Below are 18289 nucleotides of genomic sequence, written 5' to 3' on the forward strand. Positions count from 1 at the left end.
CTTTTTCGAGTCCAGGGTCAGCCTTCCTCAGCCCAAGAGGAGGCGTCATTGAACGCATGGCAGCCAGGAGCCCAAGGGGAGTTAAGGACCTTTATTTCACATTCACACATCTGTACATTTTCTATAAATAATGTGGAGCTGAAATATTTACAGTCATCTCTTGCCCACTCCCAGGCTCTCTCTCCCTCTGGCAGCCAGTGCTGCGATGCCACCCGCAGACACAGAGGTGGATACTGAACTCGGCCTCTCCCCACACCACCAGGTTCCTGGGCGTGGCAGCCTGTGGTCCCCGGGACTCTCCCAGCCCCAGTCATTTTGCTCTCCCCTGCCGAAGGCCAGGCAGACCACAAGGGAACTGCTGCTCAGCAAACAGCAGCCGGTCAGTGCAGCCCCACTGCAGTGGTGGAGGCCGTGGTAGCAGCAGCCAGGCCTGTGCCCGTGGGCAGTCGCTGCCAGCTTGGGAACTGCCTGGAAGTTCCAGGCAGGAACTAACTAAGGGAGCAGGGAGGTTGCCACTCGCTCTGCTGCCCCTTGACTCCCCACTTCCTTTCCCCACCCACCCCTCGTCTGGGGGGACAAGCCTCAAGCCTCCCTCAACTCCCCACGGTGGGACTGCTCCAGGCACCCAGTGGTGCCGGGTCACAGAGGACGGAGAGCCCAAGTCCTGCTCTGGAAGGTTATAATGTCAAGGATGAGAAACTACAACACAAATGTCTCAATGACACGTGATAGCGGGCTCGCACTTGCCTGTACTCCGAGTTCTTAGAAGCCATTGGCCCAACAGACAGACACACGCGTACTTTTGAGCCCCGAGGGGACGGGAGGATGGTCTTTTGGGGGTGGAGAGGAAGAAGCTGGAAGAGACTAGCTCAGCCCTGTGAGACACACCGAGACACTGAGACACACAGAACTGGGACCCATCTAAGCCTCAGCGAGGGGGCTTGCAGAGAACACACACGCATCACCCACTTCGCAGTCACAGCAGCGTCGTGCACTTGGGAACAGCGAGAGGCAAGGGACGGCCCCCGGGCTGGGGCAGCCTTAACCCCTCTCCATCAGCTAGAGACGGGCCGGGGTGGGGTTCTGAGATCTTCCTCACTGCTACGGACAGCAGCCACATATGAGAAGAGACACAACACAGAGTAGCAGATCTCGTGGGCCTGGAGGAGAGAAAACCAGCCAGATCAATGTCACGCAGATTCCTACGTCTTCACACGTGGAGATCTGCCAACTGGGAAACTCCTGCCCTAACTCTGGGCTCAGGCCTCCAGACTAAAGAGCCCCAAGCGAGGCCCCAGAGCTGGCCCGCGGGAGGGGGTCGGCATGTGTGCCTCCGCCAGGCTGAAGACCTGCTTCAGCTCCAGCTGCATCTCTGGCATCTAGACTAAATTCTCCTCTCAACCATTCTTAACTGCCCCTCACCCTGTGCTCTCAGAAGCCCACCCCACTCCTGCTGGAACGCCCCCGGGGAGCCCTTCGCAGACTGGCCTGTCGGCACACTCACCATCGGTGTCTTGTACTTGTGGCTCACCACTTCTTTAATTTCAGGAACTAAAACCGGACGGGCAAGAGACAAAACAGAAAGTTCAAAACTAAGAGCAATAGCGCCACACTCCCCCAGGCGGCAGCGCCCGGCACCAGGGTCCCCTTCCCCTGTGGGCCTCGCTCAGCCCCGGCCGGGTGAGAGGACACTGGCCCCGACGCCTCAGCCTGACATCTGAGGTTTGCAGTGGCTCCTGCCTCCATGGCCATGACTCTACCGACTTTGAGAGCCCCAGCACAGCAGCAGGCTAGTCTCTCACCAGCCTGGTCGCTGCTACCATCCAGGGCCCGAGGACCGCAGCTGACATTCCCAGGTTTTGGCTGGGAGGAAAGCACTGCCTCTAGCCTGTGCCTCACCTTGCTGAGACACCCGAGAACTCACCCCTGTCACCAGCCCCATGCTCTGGTCAAGTTAAACACATTCCCTGTACTCCCAGCCCCTGCACTGAGGGTCCTGAGGCTGGATGAAGAAATGGCATGATACTAAACCCACCAGACTTGGAAGTTTCCTTCCCTGATGGCAGGAGAGGCCCAGGCCTGCCTGTGTGAGGGAGAGCGTCAGAGGGCTCTGGAGCAGACACACCGAGCAGAAGAGACAGGTGAGTACAGCACCCGGGGAGGGAGGTGACAGGGAGCATCAGGCAAAATACACACGTGTCCACAGCCCGGAATGCGAGCCTAAGAGTCACCCCTGCCCCAGCCATGCAGGGGTTCTGCTTGGCCAGAGGAAGGAGTAAGGTCCCCCAGCCTCAGCCATCATCATGGCCCCTGGAGACTGGGAGCAGGGGGCGTGGCATCCCCTGGGGGCCAGAAAAGGTAGGATGAGAGTTGGCCACACCTTCTTCTGACCCTGGGAGGTAGAATTCAGGGGGCCCCAGGGTTAACAGGGAATAAACTCATCAAAGGTAGAGCAATGAGCCCAGGTCCTTCTCCTGAGTTGGAAGACTCCCCCAAACGTCTCTCTGGCAGAAGAGAGAAAGGAGCACACGGGAGAAAACTCGGAACCAATGAGCCAGCGCGAGGGTGGAGGAGGTTGGGAAGGCAGAGGGTGGGGAGAGAAGGGAAGAGACAAGTTGGTGATGCGAGCAGCTGGCTTGGGCGAAGGGAGCCTGCCCACCCACCGCAGGGCCCAAGGCAGGGGCCTGGGGAGAGGCAGCACGGCGAGGTCACTTTACCTGCTGGAGAACGAAGGTTTTCATAGCAGCGATGAGGGGCACGAAAGAATGAAGCACAAACACAGCAGGAACTCAAAGCCCCAGGGTGAGAACCCAGACACCACTCAGTCAGCGCTTGGCTGGGGGGAGGGAGCCTAGCTCCCGGCTTCCAGCTACCACTGCCCTCTGCCTCTGAGGCCACTAGGCTTGGCTGCCCCCTAGAGTGAAGCTGCCTGCACCGCCGCACGCCCTCCTGCAGCCCAGAGGCTCGATGGACCCTGGCGTGGCCCCAGGGTGGCTGGACAGAGCACTGGGCTGCTAGAGGGACCGAGGCAGGTGACATGAACACAGCAGAGCTAGAGAATGGCTCGTCTGCTCTGCCCCACCAGCTGGCCAAACAAGGGAAGGTGGCGCTGCTTCGAGGAGCCTCTCCACTACCAGCGCTCATCTCTAAGCCCGGCGTCTAAGCCACTGCTCTTCGGGCCACTCTCAGGCAGCCACCGACCGACTAGCTTTCCCTTCTCCTCCCTTCTCTCAGGTCAGGACTCCCTCTTCCTCCCTATCACTCCTGCTTCTCCTGACCTCTCTGCAGAGGCTCTTCTTCTCTGTCTCTAGTCCCTCCTCTGGAGCTCCGAGGTTTGAGTTACTGCCATGTGAGTCCAGACCTAAGAGCAAAATAGTGTAATTACCAAATTCCTCCAGGACAAAGACGCCTCGAACTGTATTGCACTTTTTAATGTGATTCAGCTCTATGAAAACCTGCAAGAGAGGGAGGGAGGGAGGGAGGGGGGGGTAAGGCCCAGAGGCTCCCCCACTGCCCCGCAAAGCCCACTCTCCCAGCTATAGCCCCACCCACACAGAAAAGCTATTTCCCACAGGGAGGATGGAAGAATACACACACACACACAACTCAAAAGCGCTAAGAAGCGAAGACGGCAGAAAGGGCATGTACCTTCCGCTCCTGGCCGGAGGAGAAAGCATGGGAGAGAAAGGAAGGTGTTAGTTTTAACCGTCAAAGCCAACGCAAAGGCCCCTCTGCTGGCTTGGGCTGCCTGCCCACACCCTCTGCCCAGGGCAGTGCTTGGAGGACACTGTGCCCCAGGGGCCGCCCCTCAGCCCATCAGCTCTCTACCCTCCCATGCGTCCTCCTCCGGCACAGAGGGCTGGCACGGGCGCAAAGCTCCCCTCAGACTGTCCTTGGGAGGGAGGTGTTGGCATCTTCCTTGAAACGGGATTCAGGCTCCACCAAGAGTGTGTGGTGATTGGTAGTACTAACAGCAACCACTTGTGAGCACCTACTAGGAGTTCTACGAATACTATTTGTTTGTCCTTACGTCTACGTGGCGCAGGATATAGTATCACCCTCATTTTACAGATGAGGACACTGTGGATCAGGAGGTTTATTTGCCCACGGATGACGAAGCTGGGCTCCAAATCCAAGTACGTCCTGACTCCAAAGACCATGCTTTTCCCATCTGTTACCCCACACTGCAGAACTCCACCGGGGGTCCAATGCTTCCTCAACTCCAGCTGACTGTTATGTGGTAGAAGATAGACCCCCAAGGCCGTTATCTCATCATCAAGTCAGGGTTTGACTTTCTCTCTCTCTTCAGGATCTCTCTTCTGGGGCAAAGCCTTAAACTACAGACCAGCTTGTACATACTTTGTAACGGTTAGACGGTAGGTCAGTCCAAAGGGGGTGTACCAAGCGGGAAGAGGGCATCTGGGTGTCATTTAATGAGATCTCTTCTTCAGAAGGTGAGGCATCAGGGGAGGCCACAGCCCTAAAGTGCAGTCAGAAGCCTGGTCCCCGAGAAGTGCTGGCACCTTCATGGTCTAGAAAAGTACTTAAGTCAACCCCTCTTTGGGTGGGCCCTAAGGTCTTATTAAGTATACTATTTAATGTATTACTATGACTAACAGTAAATATACTGCTGCAAGTATACTGCCAGGAAGCCTGGGCAGCTGTTTCCCAACACTCCAAGTTGCCCAGCTGGATTCCTGAAAGAAGGAGAACTAAAATGGCAAGTGGTAGGAGGAAGCCCCAGAGTCCAGATGTTCACCGCCCCTGAGTGTCTGCTGCCTGGCCAGGGGCCGTGGTGCTTCGCACACTCGCGTCTGGCTCAGGGCCTCAAGGAGACGAACCAGGACATCAGGGGAGGGGGAGGGAAGGCACTTGTGTGAAGACTCAGGACAGGGAGCGGACCTGGGATGACGCGCTGGCCTCAGAAAGGGATTAGCTTAAGGAATGTCCACTGAGAGAAAAAGTAATGCTGTGTTAGAACCAAGAGAAAAAACAGTCAGCTCCTATGGTGGAGTCCCAATGAGGGCAAGATGGATCCTGAAGTGCTCCCCAGTCAAAAGAAGGGGAGTGGGGCCTGTGGAGCTGGGGACAGAGTGGGGACGTTCAGAGGAAGGAAAAGAATAGGAAGAAGAATCGGCAGGAAAAAAAAGGCAAATAAACACACACACTCCAGATGGGACAGACACAAGCCAGCCACACACACACGCGCGCGCGCGCACACACGCGCGTCACGCTTCACGCGCACTGGAAACACGCGAGGGGATCAGCCAGTATAGACTCTCGAAGCAAAACCACCAAGCAAAAGCACACCCTGGGATAAGGGAAGGCGGACACTGTGCGAAGAAGGGCCAAGTGAGACGCTCCCACTCACACTGTGCCGAGTGTAATGGGCAGGGGCAGCCGGGCCACCAAGGCGTGGCTCCCTCTCTCTCCCCTCCTCCCCGGCACAGGCTCCCCGCCGCACCTTCCGGGTGGTTGCCAGTGTCACTGCGCCCTCCCCTCTGATTGTTCTCTCCGATCCAGCTGCTCCGATTCGCTCACTAGCCCCGGAGGCCTCTCTCACGCTCACTGGGGAAGCACTGGGGACCTGGACGCTGATCCTACTGCAGGTGCAACACCAGGGCTGGGAAGCCTCATGCCGCCACTTGCACCTACCTGGTTGTGCATGAACTTGAGATTGATCCCTTCTAGGGTGACCTGCAGCAAGCCACCCTCGCCAGTCTTCATGTCCTGCACGGGGAACTCGCCACCCAGCTCCGGCCCTGTGGCGAGGGAGGAGGTCGTCAGCTAACTGGGAGGTGGGGAGTCCCGCCGCCTGACCTCCTTGTCAGGCCTCCACCGCTCAGGACGGATGAAAACCAACAGAAGGCACGCGGCCAGGGAGCCGCCCTCTGCTCACCGGGTTTGATGCTCTGCTGTCGGGCGGCAGCGCGCTCCATGCTATCCTTCACGCAGTAGTACAGCTCCCGGCACTGCGGCACAGTGGGGAGAGCTGTCCTGTCATACAAGCTCTCCAGGCTCCCCACCCTCTACTCTAGAATGGCTGCTGGAGGCCTGGGCCGATGCCAGGACCTCGGAGACAGCTTTACGTGTTCCACGCCACAGCCAGAGGCCAAAGTGGGGCTCCAGCGTGGATTCTGCAACGTTGACTACCCTGCAGGAGCTCCGCACTTTCCCTCAACGCCCAACCCCCAACGCACACAGAGTTCACGGGTACCTTCTTAGTATAGAATTTGTTGAGCTGGGTCTCAGAGCCGTTTCTACGCCACAAGCATAGCACCTTGGTCTTGGGACAGTAGGTCATGTTGATGAGCTTCTCATACCACCAGCGCTCGTACACTGTCCCGATGTTACTACGTAGCACCACGCAGTCGTCACACACCTGCAGAGGCACACGGGGCAGTCGGTGGCCCTGGTCTCTTCCCACCCCAGGCCACACTGCACACCGCTCCCCATGGGGAAAGATGGGACAACTGGTCCCCAAGGTCAGGTTTTCTGTCTAATGCTCAGTCTTTCTTACGTGGAGACACAAACACTGAACTGCTGGACACATCGTCCACTAGAAGGTTTACCGACAGAGGATGAGCCATTGAAAGGAACTTGTGGGCAAGGAAGGAGGCTCACTTCACTTCAGTCAGTGTTCATTACTTCTTGCGTGTTCTGGACTTAAAGTACGCAGAGGATATCTTATGCCTCCACCTTACAACCTTAGGAATCATCGCTATTGACAAGCACAAAGACAGGGGATTAGGGCAGACTTAACCAAGGAGAAAAAAAATGGAAACAACACATTTTCTAATCCTGGCTCGGCTCTAGTTCTGCATAAATCTTTTCAAAAATTAATTACACAAGTGACACACGGACATTGCTTATTGCAAAAAAAAGAAATTATACTACACAGGATGATATAAACTAAAAGGCAAAGTTCTCCACGTCCTCTTCTTGCTCAAAATTCTCCCTCAGGAAGAGGCATACCTGTTCGTATGCCTTCAGTTATGGTGGAGACATTATAGCACGATGGGTAAGAGCACAGGTCTAAGATCAGACTACCTGGATTTAGATTTAAGGCTGTCTCCTTACTTAGCTGTGTCACCTTAAGCAAGTTAATCTCTGTCTATATTTCCTCGTGTGTAAGATGGGGACAGTAATAACTTCATGGAGTTACTGTGAAGATTAAATAAGTTAATGTGCATAAAATTCTTAGAATTGGACTTCCCTGGTGGTGCAGTGGTTAAGAATCCACCTGCCAATGCAAGGGACGTGGGTTCGAACCCTGGTCCGAGAAGATCCCACATGCCGTGGAGCAACTAAGCCTGTGCACCACAACTACTGAGGCTGAGCTCTAGAGCCCGCAAACCACAACTACCGAACCCCCGTGCCACAAGTACTGAAGCCCGTGCACCTACAGCCCCGTGCTCCACAAGAGAAGCCACCGCAATGAGAAGCACGCGCACTGCCATGAAGAGTGGCCCCCACTCGCCGCAACTAGAGAAAGCCCGCACGCAGCAACGAAGACCCAATGCCAGCCAAAAAATAAATAAATTAGTTAATTAAATAAATGTTTAAAAGAATTCTTAGAATAAAGCCAGGCACGTAGAATGTACCCTGGAGTTAGCTGCTATAACAACAATACAACTATGATACAAGAAATATAATAATTATTATTATGACTACATTGGCGATTCTCACATCTTTCTCCATATGAGACCTGTCTTCCTGAGTCCTGACCTCTCTCTATCTGGATGTCTCACTGGCAGCACTTCAAACTCATCATGTCCAAATCTGAACTCCACATCTCCTCCTGGGCAGCTCCTCCTTCTAAGTTCCCTATTTCAGTAAATGGCATCACCGTCTCCCCCGGCTGCCCAGGCCAGAAATGAAGGAGTGATGCAAGACTCCTTCCATCAAGTCCCACCATTCTACCCCAAATACCCCTGGAACACACTTCCCCTCCCCGATTCCAGCCATCAAGTCCTACTCTTCTTCAAGTCTAAGCTCAAAGGTCACTTCTGAAGGTCGCCCACAACTCCCAGATCCTCTGCTATGTATTCCCGTAACACCTGCCCCCTGAACATCTTCTCGCAATGCTCGTTATATTTCATGACACCGGGTGTTTAATTATCTGACTTCCCCAACGGCTTGTCAACCCTGTTAGGGCAACAGAAACTATGTCTCCCTTATTCACTGATATAACCCCAAACCCAGCAAAGTTACCGTGGTGCACATGTCCTAAGTAGCCCTCAGTTCTGATAGGCACCTAGCCAAAGTCTAACACTTCAGGGTGACATGAAAATGACTCCCTTCTCAGCTACCTCATCACGTATGTTTCTGCCTCAGAGCAGAAATGCCACCCTACATGTGACAAACTACCACTTCAAAAAGCTGTGAATGTGAAAATCAAATTCAACTAAGCCAAAAGGCAGCAGAATATTAGCTAATTTCACTACTTTATAGAGGAGCAGTACTTGGTCCCTAAAATTACTTAGAAAGAGATCCATTTGAGAATTAAAAACACAGAAATGAAGAAAACATGGCCAATTTCCTTTACAATACTGGATTAAGAAAGGGTTTTTCTAACTATGACTCAAAATCCAGAAGCCACAAAAGAAATGATTAACTACAAAAAAAGTAAAAAAAACTCCTGCATGGTGAAAAATACCATAAGCTAGGGACTTTCCTGGTGGTCCAGTGGTTAAGACTCTGTGCTCCCAATGCGGGGGGCCCGGGTTTGATCCCTGATCAGGGAACTAGATCCCACATGTTGCAACTAAGATCCCGCATGCCTCAGCGAAGATCCCACATGCCTCAACAAAGACCGGGAGCAGCCAAATAAATAAATAAATATTTTTTAAAAAATACCATAAGCTAAATCAGAAAACTAATGAGGAACTTCGCAGTGGATGGGTCAGGTTGCCCACATGTGAACCCGTTGATCACTAGGACAGAGCCAACCATATGAGGCGACAGGAAGTATACATATACAGCACCACCTCTTCTTGCCAAAATACTGAATCTGAAACTGACCAAATCTCTAGATTGAATTACTAGCTTGTACAAATACAAGTGATAGAGAAACATGTTAAACAACACTAAGGAGATGCAGTCAGCAAAAAATCTAAAATGTAACAGGGCACATTTCTTCAACAACATAAATGGCAACGTGGGAGAGAAACTATTATATGTTAAGAGATACTTTAGAGTCATATCAACCCTAATTATAAATGCATTTTCCCTTTGACCCAGCAATTCCACTTCTGGAAATTCTTAGATAAACCTGTACATGTGGGAAATGAAGCAGGCACAGCATCACCCAGAGTCGTGCTACTGGCAACAGCAAAAATTTGGAAGAAAATCAAGGGTACGTAAATGCTGACTGGTCATATAAACTATGGTACAGTCACACGGTGGAACACTATACAGCCGTAAAAAGAATGAGAAAGCTCTTTTTGTAGTGATACGGAAGATCTCCAGGATAAGTTTAATGAAAAAAAAAAAAAAGGTACAGATCAGTAGATATTATGTGCTACCTTTAGGTAAAAGAGTAGAAAAATAAGAACCTATGCTCATATTTTATTGTGTTTGCACAGAAAACCGCTGGAAGATACAAAGTGGTTATAAATAAAAGTGGTTACCTCCAAGAGGAAGGGGTGAGGTGGATGGGAAACTGAGTGGAAGGGGATAAGAATGAGAGCAAGACTTGCCAGTGTATACCATTCTATGTTGTTCTGACTTATGGACAATGTGACTATATCATCTATGCAATCTATATATAAAAGAAATGATAGAGATGGCCTTCCCTGGTCGCACAGTGGTTAAGAATCCACCTGCCAATGCAGGGGACACGGGTTTGAGCCCTGGTCTGGGAAGATCCCACATGCCGCAGAGCAACTAAGCCCGTGCGCCACAACTACTGAGCCTGCGCTCTAGAGCCCGTGCTCCGCAACAAGAGAAGCCAACGCAATGACAAGTCCGCGCACGGCAACAAAGAACAGCCCCCACTCGCCGCAACTGGAGAAAGCCCACACGCAGCAACGAAGACCCAACACAGCCAAAAATAAATTAAAATTAAAAAATAAAAGAAACGATAGGGAATCATCTACTATATTATTTGCATAAGAGCCTAACAATTTAATGATAAATGGATCATGAAGATGAATGAGGTAAGTGCGGAAGAATATTCTGGCATCAGTTCTAGGAGTTCCTTGTGACTCTCAAATATTGCTTTGGGCCCCTAGCATGAACCAGCACCTACCTCCATGAAAAAGATATCTCCATTTGTGTCTGTCCCCGCATGTACCACAAATGTCTGCTTCTTCATGTGCCGGCTGCCACTGGACCGGATAGAGAGATCTCGTCCATTCTGAGGAAAGAGAGATCCTTTAGGGACAGCCAAACATCCCTCTCACACAGCCCTCTGGGCCAAGAATCCCTCATTCAGCAATTCAATTCTTATCAGCTTCCTTAGAGCGGCGCCATCTGCTGGCCACTGGCCGCCATGGATGTGTTCTCAAACTTCCTGGTCTCAGGACTCCTATCCATTTTAACTTTATTGATGACGCCCCAAGAACTTATGTCTTTGTAAGTTTTATTTATAGGTATTTACCACACTAGAAATTAAAACTGAAAAAATTTAAATGTTTATTAATTCACTTAAAAGGAATTAATAATTCATTAATAAATCCATTACATGATAATATGAATAACATATACTTTTTAAATCATCATATCTTCCAGAACAACAAAAAAAATGTGGTGAGTGGCACTATTTTACATTTTTTGCAAATCTCTTTAATGTTTGGCTTAATGAAAAATAGCTGTAGTCTCATATCTGCTTCTACATTCAATCTGTTGTGACATGTTGCTTTGGTTGAGGTACATTAAAGAAAATCTGACCTCACAGATATGTATCTGGAAAAGGGAGGAGTATTTTACTAGGCTTTCCAGATGAATATGCATATTCTTCTTTGATGCTATACCAGAACCTCAAGAAGTTTCTTAAAGTTAGTTGCAGTGTGTAATCTGAAAACACATCAATGAACACTTTGTACTTTGTTACATTAAAATCCATTTGTCTGCGTTACACTTGGAGTGGATCTTTCATCCACAGTTGAATTTGTAACATCACACATCAGTCATCTGGGAAATACTGGTTCGCCCAGTTATGCAGCTCTTCCAAATGTTGATGCATTTCATTACACAATATCAAAAAATCACATTCATCACCAATCTCACTGGAAAAGTCTTTAAATATTGGGAAGCTTCATGCACAAGAAGTTTGCCAAATACCCAACTCCAAATAACAGTAATTTGTTAGTCACTCTTTCAAGTAAAAATGATGTCCCATGACTGGCTGCAAAGCTGTCAGTTCACCTTGGAATTCAAATCGTCACAAATTCCCTTTCCTCGAAACACTCATATTTTCATTTGCAGCAATAGGCTTTATGTATATTTTTCATTTTGTCACATAGAATACTAAGAAGATGTATAATCACCGATCAGATTGAATAAAACTGATGATTTTAACTGCATCATCAAGGACATTCACAAGTGAAACTGGCTTTTTGTTTTGTTTTATTTTTAACTGAGAGTGTGTGGAGGTGGGGACACTAGCACGGTTTGGTGCCGCCATCTTCACCGTGTTAAGGCACCAGTGGTTTTACCCACCATTGCATTTGCACCCTTAGTGCAAATGTCAACCCAGTAAGAAAGGCAAAACAACATTTTAGTATTATCATGAAAACAGTATTCACCTTGTGGATCCACAGGGGTCCACAGACCACACAAACGTTGAAATGGCTGCACTGGGATGGTTTTAGTGCAGAGAATCCTATCACAGAACAGAAGGGCAAAAGCCTCATCTAGAGTCAAAGCCCTATTTTCAGAACTAGGGATTTTGAAAACATACGAGCCAAGAAATGACCTACGCGGAAGCCTCTGCGTTAGGCCATGAGGCCCACGCCTGCGAGGCTGACTAGCGCAATGGAAGGGAGCCTAAAGGATGGCCCAGGTGTGCTCACCAGGTTTGCCAGCTGGTCAAGCACTTCGTTGATTTGCTGGCTGTACACAAGCCCAATATGCGACTTTCCCATCAGGCGCCTCACCTTCTTCCGGATATCATTCTTATTTACCTGAAAAGCCAAAACAGGATCTTAATATCTTTCCTCCTGAGAAAAGTAGAATTCTAAAAGACCACATCACTGAGGATAAAACATTCAACTGTGTGTTCTGCCAACAGTCTGAGAAGAAAAACCCTGGTTCTGTCTCCAGGTGGCTTCTGCAGAAAAGTGGCTCTTAGAGAAGTTCTGGTTTAAGTGGACGGGGACTCACGGGGACACATCCTCCCTAACCCCCCAACCAATACCATAACATTCACCTCTAAAAACCCCTGGGGCTCCTCAGACTGTGATTCTTAGATAGTAAGACTTAAGAGTAGCAATGTTCTACACTCAGTTGTCACCAAGACACCATCTTAGGGTTAAAGATCACCACCCTTTCCCAACCAGAGTTTAACTGGTACCCCTGGAGTTCAAGAGACCCTTAAACAGAAAAGGAAACAAACCAAGAGTGCCTGCAGGGTATTCTCTGCATTTGATCAACTAATCCCTTCACATTTAGAGAGGCTGGGAGAACAGGAGGAGGAGAAACCCAGGAGCTCATTCTCAAAACAACTCTCTTCTACCCACCAAGTCCCTTTCAGAACAGGACTCTTCTATTTGGTAACACAGTTCTCCCACAGCTGTAGAAACCAAGCATAACCAAGTCAAACTAGAACCTACCATTGCTTTTCCAATGAGTAGCTCTTTTTACATCTATGGCAAAGTCTATATGATAAAGGACTAATGCTGAAAAGTAAATTCTGGGCATTCTTTCTAAAGTTTCAGAGCCTACTATGTAAAAAACAATTTTTTTCCCACTGTATTCTGTAGGGAGTTCTACAGGCATCCTAAACTATTCAGCAAAGGAAGCCCATTTAAAATTCAGAATCAACAAGTGGCATGCAATCATCAATCACCTCTACAACATTCCTTAGCACAGCAGCCTGGCAGCTTCAGAGAAATGGATCATGTGTGAGCTGCAGAGAGGCCTCAGACTTTCAATGAAGAAGAGAGCCCCAGCAAGATGCTCTGACTGCTTCCCAACTGCCCCAAGATTTAGGCAACAGGAACAAGCCTTGCCCTCCACTATCAGCAGTAGCTGGGCGTGAGCAAAATAGACATTACCTTCATCAGCAGCATGTAGGAGATGAGGTTGTGCAAGAGCGTGGCCAGCAAACGATCTTCATCATCCTCTAGGCGCTTCCGGTCATGTTCTCCTAGGGACAGGTACCTGAGCAGGAGACCAGGACAAGTCAGCCCCCAGGTGGGAGAACACAGAATTAACTGGGAAGAGGCTGAATTTGCATTTTCCCAAGGGTTTCTAAGCATCATACCTGTCTATCATTTCCTGGGGACCCTGGTCCATACCCATCCCCTCTCTCTCCAACATCACAGCATCTAAGAACGCATCTTCCCAGAACTGCATTTGGTCCCATAAAGTAGAACGCTCTTTGCCTGTGTGGAATAGAGGTTTTTTAGGGGCTTATATAACATATAAAGAATATGGCTGCCGAACTAAAACAGAGTAAATTCCAGAAAAAAGGAAGTCATTACAAATTCCAGGGCAAAGGAAACACGAGGCTCTTCACCCCAGATCTAACATTCCTGCCACCAGCCCCAGCTGCCTCCAAGTGAGGCCCAATCCCTCCCGAGGAGGAGGGATGAACAGCACACAAAGAAAGGTGGTTACTTATAGAAAAGGTCTCCATAGCAGCATCCTCTAACTGGTCCCACATCGATCCTTTGTCCCTTCCTGCCGATTTGTGAGCAGGAAGGACCATGGTAGCAAGAAAGTAAAAGAAGACAGAAAGACAGAGGCTGTTGGTTAATACCAAACTTCAGTCTCTTCTAGTTTTCACCCACTGTTTTTTCCCCAGTATGTCGCTTGCTTCAGATATAAAAATGTCCTCTAACGTCAGCACTGAGATCAGCAAAAAGCCAAGCAGCTACTTGTTCAGTGCCACCCTCTTCCCGGGCTGAGTCCAGCTTCCTTCCAGTGCAAGTGGCCTTCGCAGTCTATTTCTCACCTAGGAGTCCCTCGTAGAGATAGACTCGCTGGCTTACATCTTCAGAAAAGCGAACTGGGCTGCCCACCAGCTTCTCCTTTACACTTGGCTTCAAGTTGTGGGCTTTACCCTAGAGAGAAGAGGCAACAGGTCAGCTGCCAGAGGTAACAACGAATGGGGCAAAGGAAACCAAGCAGCTCATTAAGAGGCTCACACACACTAGGCACCATCATTAGTCACATATATTCCAGTAGCCCTGCCTTTGCTACTCTGCTTGCCTCCATCAGAAGTCAATCTGATAATCCTGCTTTCTGTTACTGCCTCCCAAAACATGCAAGCAAGTTTTCATTTCTACTTACCTTTACCCTTTAGTCTCTGTAAGACTCTTTCCTCTTCAAAAAAAAAAAAAAATAGGCAAATTCTCTGTAGCAGCGTGATGCCGTGAAAAGAACACTGGATTTGAAGTCTAGACTGAGCAACGTTCAGATCCCTGACTCTTACTAGCTGTGTGATCTTAGGTACAACGCTTAGCTTCTCTGAGAGTCATTTTCCTCACCTGTAAAAGGAAGGTTATAATACCTACCCGAAAGGACTATTCTCATTTAATATGAGAAAATACATATACATCACTTAATAGTGCCTGGCACATGGTTGGTATTTGATAAATGTTAAGTCTTCTCTTCTACCATCTCTTAGAAATATCTTCCCACATAGAAATACCACTAACTTCATCTACCACTTCTGCAATATTAGACTTTCTATTCATTCAAAAAAGATCTTCGGCTGGGCGAGAGGTAGTTTTCCTGCCTGCTTCACAGCACATACAACAGCATAAGCAGAGAAGCCACTGAACAAAGGTTATCATTAGGCAATACCTGATTAGTGTGTCCAAATGCCAGCTTCCTGGTTCACAGCACAAGACTTTGTTCAATGAACCATATTAACCTAAGATAATTAATTTCTTACCAAAATAGCCCTTTTTGAGCCAAGAAATTTAGGTAACTGCTCTCAGCAACTCAACTGCACAAAGAGCCTTGCCCAGAAGTACAGGAAAAGTAAGAATTTGTCCCAGGAAGGTGCCAGGAAAGGTAGCACACAGCTGAATGGCTTCTTGCGAGACTGCTACTCCATAACATCTAACTCAACCTCCAAAATGGAAGCACACTAGGAGGATTTAAAATACTCTTGGGGCTTCCCTGGTGGCGCAGTGGTTGAGAATCCGTCTGTCAATGCAGGCGACACGGGTTCAATCCCTGGTCTGGGAAGATCCCACATGCCGTGGAGCAACTAAACCCATGCGCCACAACTATGGAGTCTGCACTCTAGAGCCCATGAGCCACAACTACTGAGCCTGCGTGCCACAACTACTGAAGCCCACGTGCCTAGAGCCCATGCTCTGCAACAAGAGAAGCCACCACAATGAGAAGCCCGCGCACCGCAGCAAGAGTAGCTCCTGCTCACCGCAACTAGAGAAAGCCCACGTGTAACAATGAAGACCCGACTCAGTCAAAAATAAATAAATGAAATCAATAAATGTATTAAAAATAATAATAATAAAATACTCTTAATTAAAAGGGTCTGTTTAGACTCAGGGAGAGTTAAGATCCATTAGCTTGAATGGCTCTGCTGACTCTCAATCCTATCCCCTACCTCCACCTTGGGATGTCACTTGCTCTATTAGAAGCATGTATACAGAAGGCCCTGGGGGTGGGAATGATCACCAGTGTTAAATAATTTATTTCATTTCAATTTCATCTTCCATTCTCCCCACAGACCAAAGAGAAGAACCTATGAGCTCGTGCAGAGAATATCCATTCTCAAATAGGTATGCCTAACCAAGTTGTGAGTGTATCAGAACCCTTAAAACTGCCTAAAGAGGCCTGTATACACTGAAGGGCAGTGGGTCTAAAGGCAAGGACTAAAAAGAATTCATTTAATTCCAACTGATCACTGGCTTATTGTACAGCCTAGGGCGAGGTCTTTTCTTCCTAAGGCTTTGTTTCCCTCACCTGGCAGAAGAGATTAGTTGTAGCAAATGCACTGAATTGCAAACTTCTTGAAAATGGGAATCATGACTTATCATGCTTGTTTCTTTCGTAGAGAATCTGGCATTTAGTAAATCACTTAATAGATGTTTATTAATGAAGGAAAGCTTCAAACATACTACATGAAATGAAAGAATATACTAAAATGAAATGCTATTTTAAGGTGCTATATAAATAAAGCAGTGACCAGAATAAAACTAGACTAGTCCATAAAAATAGGTAGACTGGTACAAGATGAGAGCTGCAACTGCCCTGACATTGCTATAAAGGCATCACTTTGCTTATTTTAAACACGGGGGTTACTGCCACATAGGAGTCGAAGCCCTTATCTGACTGGGCAGGAAGCCTAACTCATCAATGATTCAGGAGAAGGTTCTAAAAGCCCCAGATCACGGAGTCAAATGACTCTGAAAAAAAGCTAACTTAAGAGACATTTTCTTTAAAGTCAAATATATGAAGGTTATCCATTCCTTCCTTCCTCTTTTCCTTCTAATTGCCTCCTAACTTTTCATCCTTTTCTAACCCATCCCCATCCCACTGAAAAAATGGTCTTCTTTTGTTAGTAAACAAACTTACAAAGATGGCACTGGTGGCAGAGTTGGTTTCAATTTCACTATCAGACAACGTGCCTCTAGAGCCTGCCAAGTGGGTGCCGCCCTCACCGCCTGGGCCATCACCTGCATTGCTGCTCAGGTCACTGTCCGCTCCGAGGGTCTCTCCAGAGCTATTACTCACCTGGAAAGGAAAAAAAGGTGGTAAGGGATATTCCCCAGGATGTGTCCCAGAAATGCCAAGCTGCTAGAGCTCTCTGCTACCATAAAAAAAGTATCCAACTGCAAAGGTGTGTCAGACAGCCTCTGGAAGTACCTTCTTTACAAGATGAGGGGAAGCCCTGGGTGAAATCTCGGGGTCTGATCCCACAAACAAAGACCTGTGACAGGTAGACATCTCCACCAAGAGAACCAACCTGACCTGAGACTAAGAACAGCCCCCAAAGGAGAGAGTAGCCCCCTTCTCCAAAGGGGAACCCACACCCCACCCACCAAGATGCCAGCGTGGTGTTCCCCTACCACGGTGCTAACTTCAGAGTCCTGACTCGAGCTTCGGATCATAACGGCTGGACTCACACCAAGGACAGAATCTGGATCAGTCCTCTGAAACAAGACACACGGACTCAGACACATTCGGGAGGTATCCAATCTAGTCTCAGTTTCCCTAAGAAATACTGTATCTTCTTCCTTCTCTCCATCCCCACCCTTCTACTATCATCCCTAGATAGGTCATGAAAAATGAACTTTTTTCCTGAATATAAAATATATATGACTTACAGAGCGAGAAAAATAATGAATGTTAAAGAAGTACATGCTCACTACAGAAAATACACGAAAGAATAAGGAAATAAAGATAAGCCATAAACTTACCACCTACGTTAATCTCTGTTAAGTCTTTAGCATATTTCCTTTGTCTTTTCTATGTATGTTTTAAAAATAAAATTTGAATCATACTGTATATAGCTTTGTAAACACTTTCCCATGTCACCAAATTTTTGAAAATACAGTCATTAGCGGATACTAATATTCTATTACATGGATATATTACGCTTATTTCATCATTCCCCTATGACTGGATATTCATGTTGTTTCAATGCTGTGATTTTGTTCAGTTTTGATCTTAAAGAAGTATTCTGAGATAGCAAATTTTTAATGCTCGCAATCCTCAACAAGGCTGTCACAAACCTGGGGACCAGACGTCAGGCTCACACCACTGTCTGCGCTGACTTGGGACTTTTTCTCCTCTGTCTCACCAAGGTCAAAGGTGGGTTTGATTACTTCAGGCCCTGAGTAGGGGAAGACTTGTGTTACTCAGTACAAGAGGCTAGGGGCAGGCTGGCGAAGGGAGTGGGACAGCAGCACAGCCTGGTCCCAGACCAGTTCATCATGTCCCAGTCACCTTTCCAGGGACTGCCACCCACTCAGGCCGCACTGGACGAAGTCCCCAGATGCCTTAAGAACCAAGTAGGAAAAATTAAACCTGGTCTCAAGGGGTTCTGCAGCCATTTTCTCAACCTGAGAAAATTCTGACCAAATCATCTTAAAGCAGAAAAGCTCCACAAACAAACATCAGAACCACATTCCACTGCACT

At 48.3% G+C, this 18289-nt stretch overlaps 1 protein-coding gene across 23 annotated transcripts in view; it reads right to left on the reverse strand.

Annotated features, from left to right (window-relative positions):
* Positions 1-72: 72 nt before the first annotated feature.
* MADD (MAP kinase activating death domain) overlaps positions 73-18289 on the reverse strand; it is a 38840-nt gene continuing 20623 nt past the window's right edge. For 6 of the 23 annotated variants that reach the window (XM_024748646.1, XM_024748643.1, XM_024748641.1 and 3 more), the window contains 14 exons: positions 17883-17983; positions 17190-17300; positions 16723-16881; positions 14123-14231; positions 13430-13550; positions 13221-13326; positions 12018-12128; positions 10253-10360; positions 6218-6382; positions 5900-5972; positions 5656-5762; positions 3386-3455; positions 1505-1551; positions 73-1160 (listed from right to left, as the gene is read on the reverse strand). In XM_024748646.1, the coding sequence (XP_024604414.1) occupies positions 1056-1160; positions 1505-1551; positions 3386-3455; positions 5656-5762; positions 5900-5972; positions 6218-6382; positions 10253-10360; positions 12018-12128; positions 13221-13326; positions 13430-13550; positions 14123-14231; positions 16723-16881; positions 17190-17300; positions 17883-17983 (1493 nt within the window). In that variant the 3' untranslated portion in view covers positions 73-1055. Of the gene's footprint in view, positions 1161-1504; positions 1552-3278; positions 3362-3385; positions 3456-5655; positions 5763-5899; positions 5973-6217; positions 6383-10252; positions 10361-12017; positions 12129-13220; positions 13327-13429; positions 13551-13572; positions 13849-14122; positions 14232-16722; positions 16882-17189; positions 17301-17882; positions 17984-18289 lie in introns of those variants that run through there. The other 17 variants (XM_024748647.1, XM_024748642.1, XM_024748639.1 and 14 more) reach the window with 13 other exon arrangements.

The sequence above is a fragment of the Neophocaena asiaeorientalis genome, unplaced genomic scaffold, assembly GCF_003031525.2.
Source record: "Neophocaena asiaeorientalis asiaeorientalis breed wild unplaced genomic scaffold, Neophocaena_asiaeorientalis_V1.1 scaffold43, whole genome shotgun sequence".
Classification (NCBI taxonomy): Eukaryota; Metazoa; Chordata; class Mammalia; order Artiodactyla; family Phocoenidae; genus Neophocaena; species Neophocaena asiaeorientalis.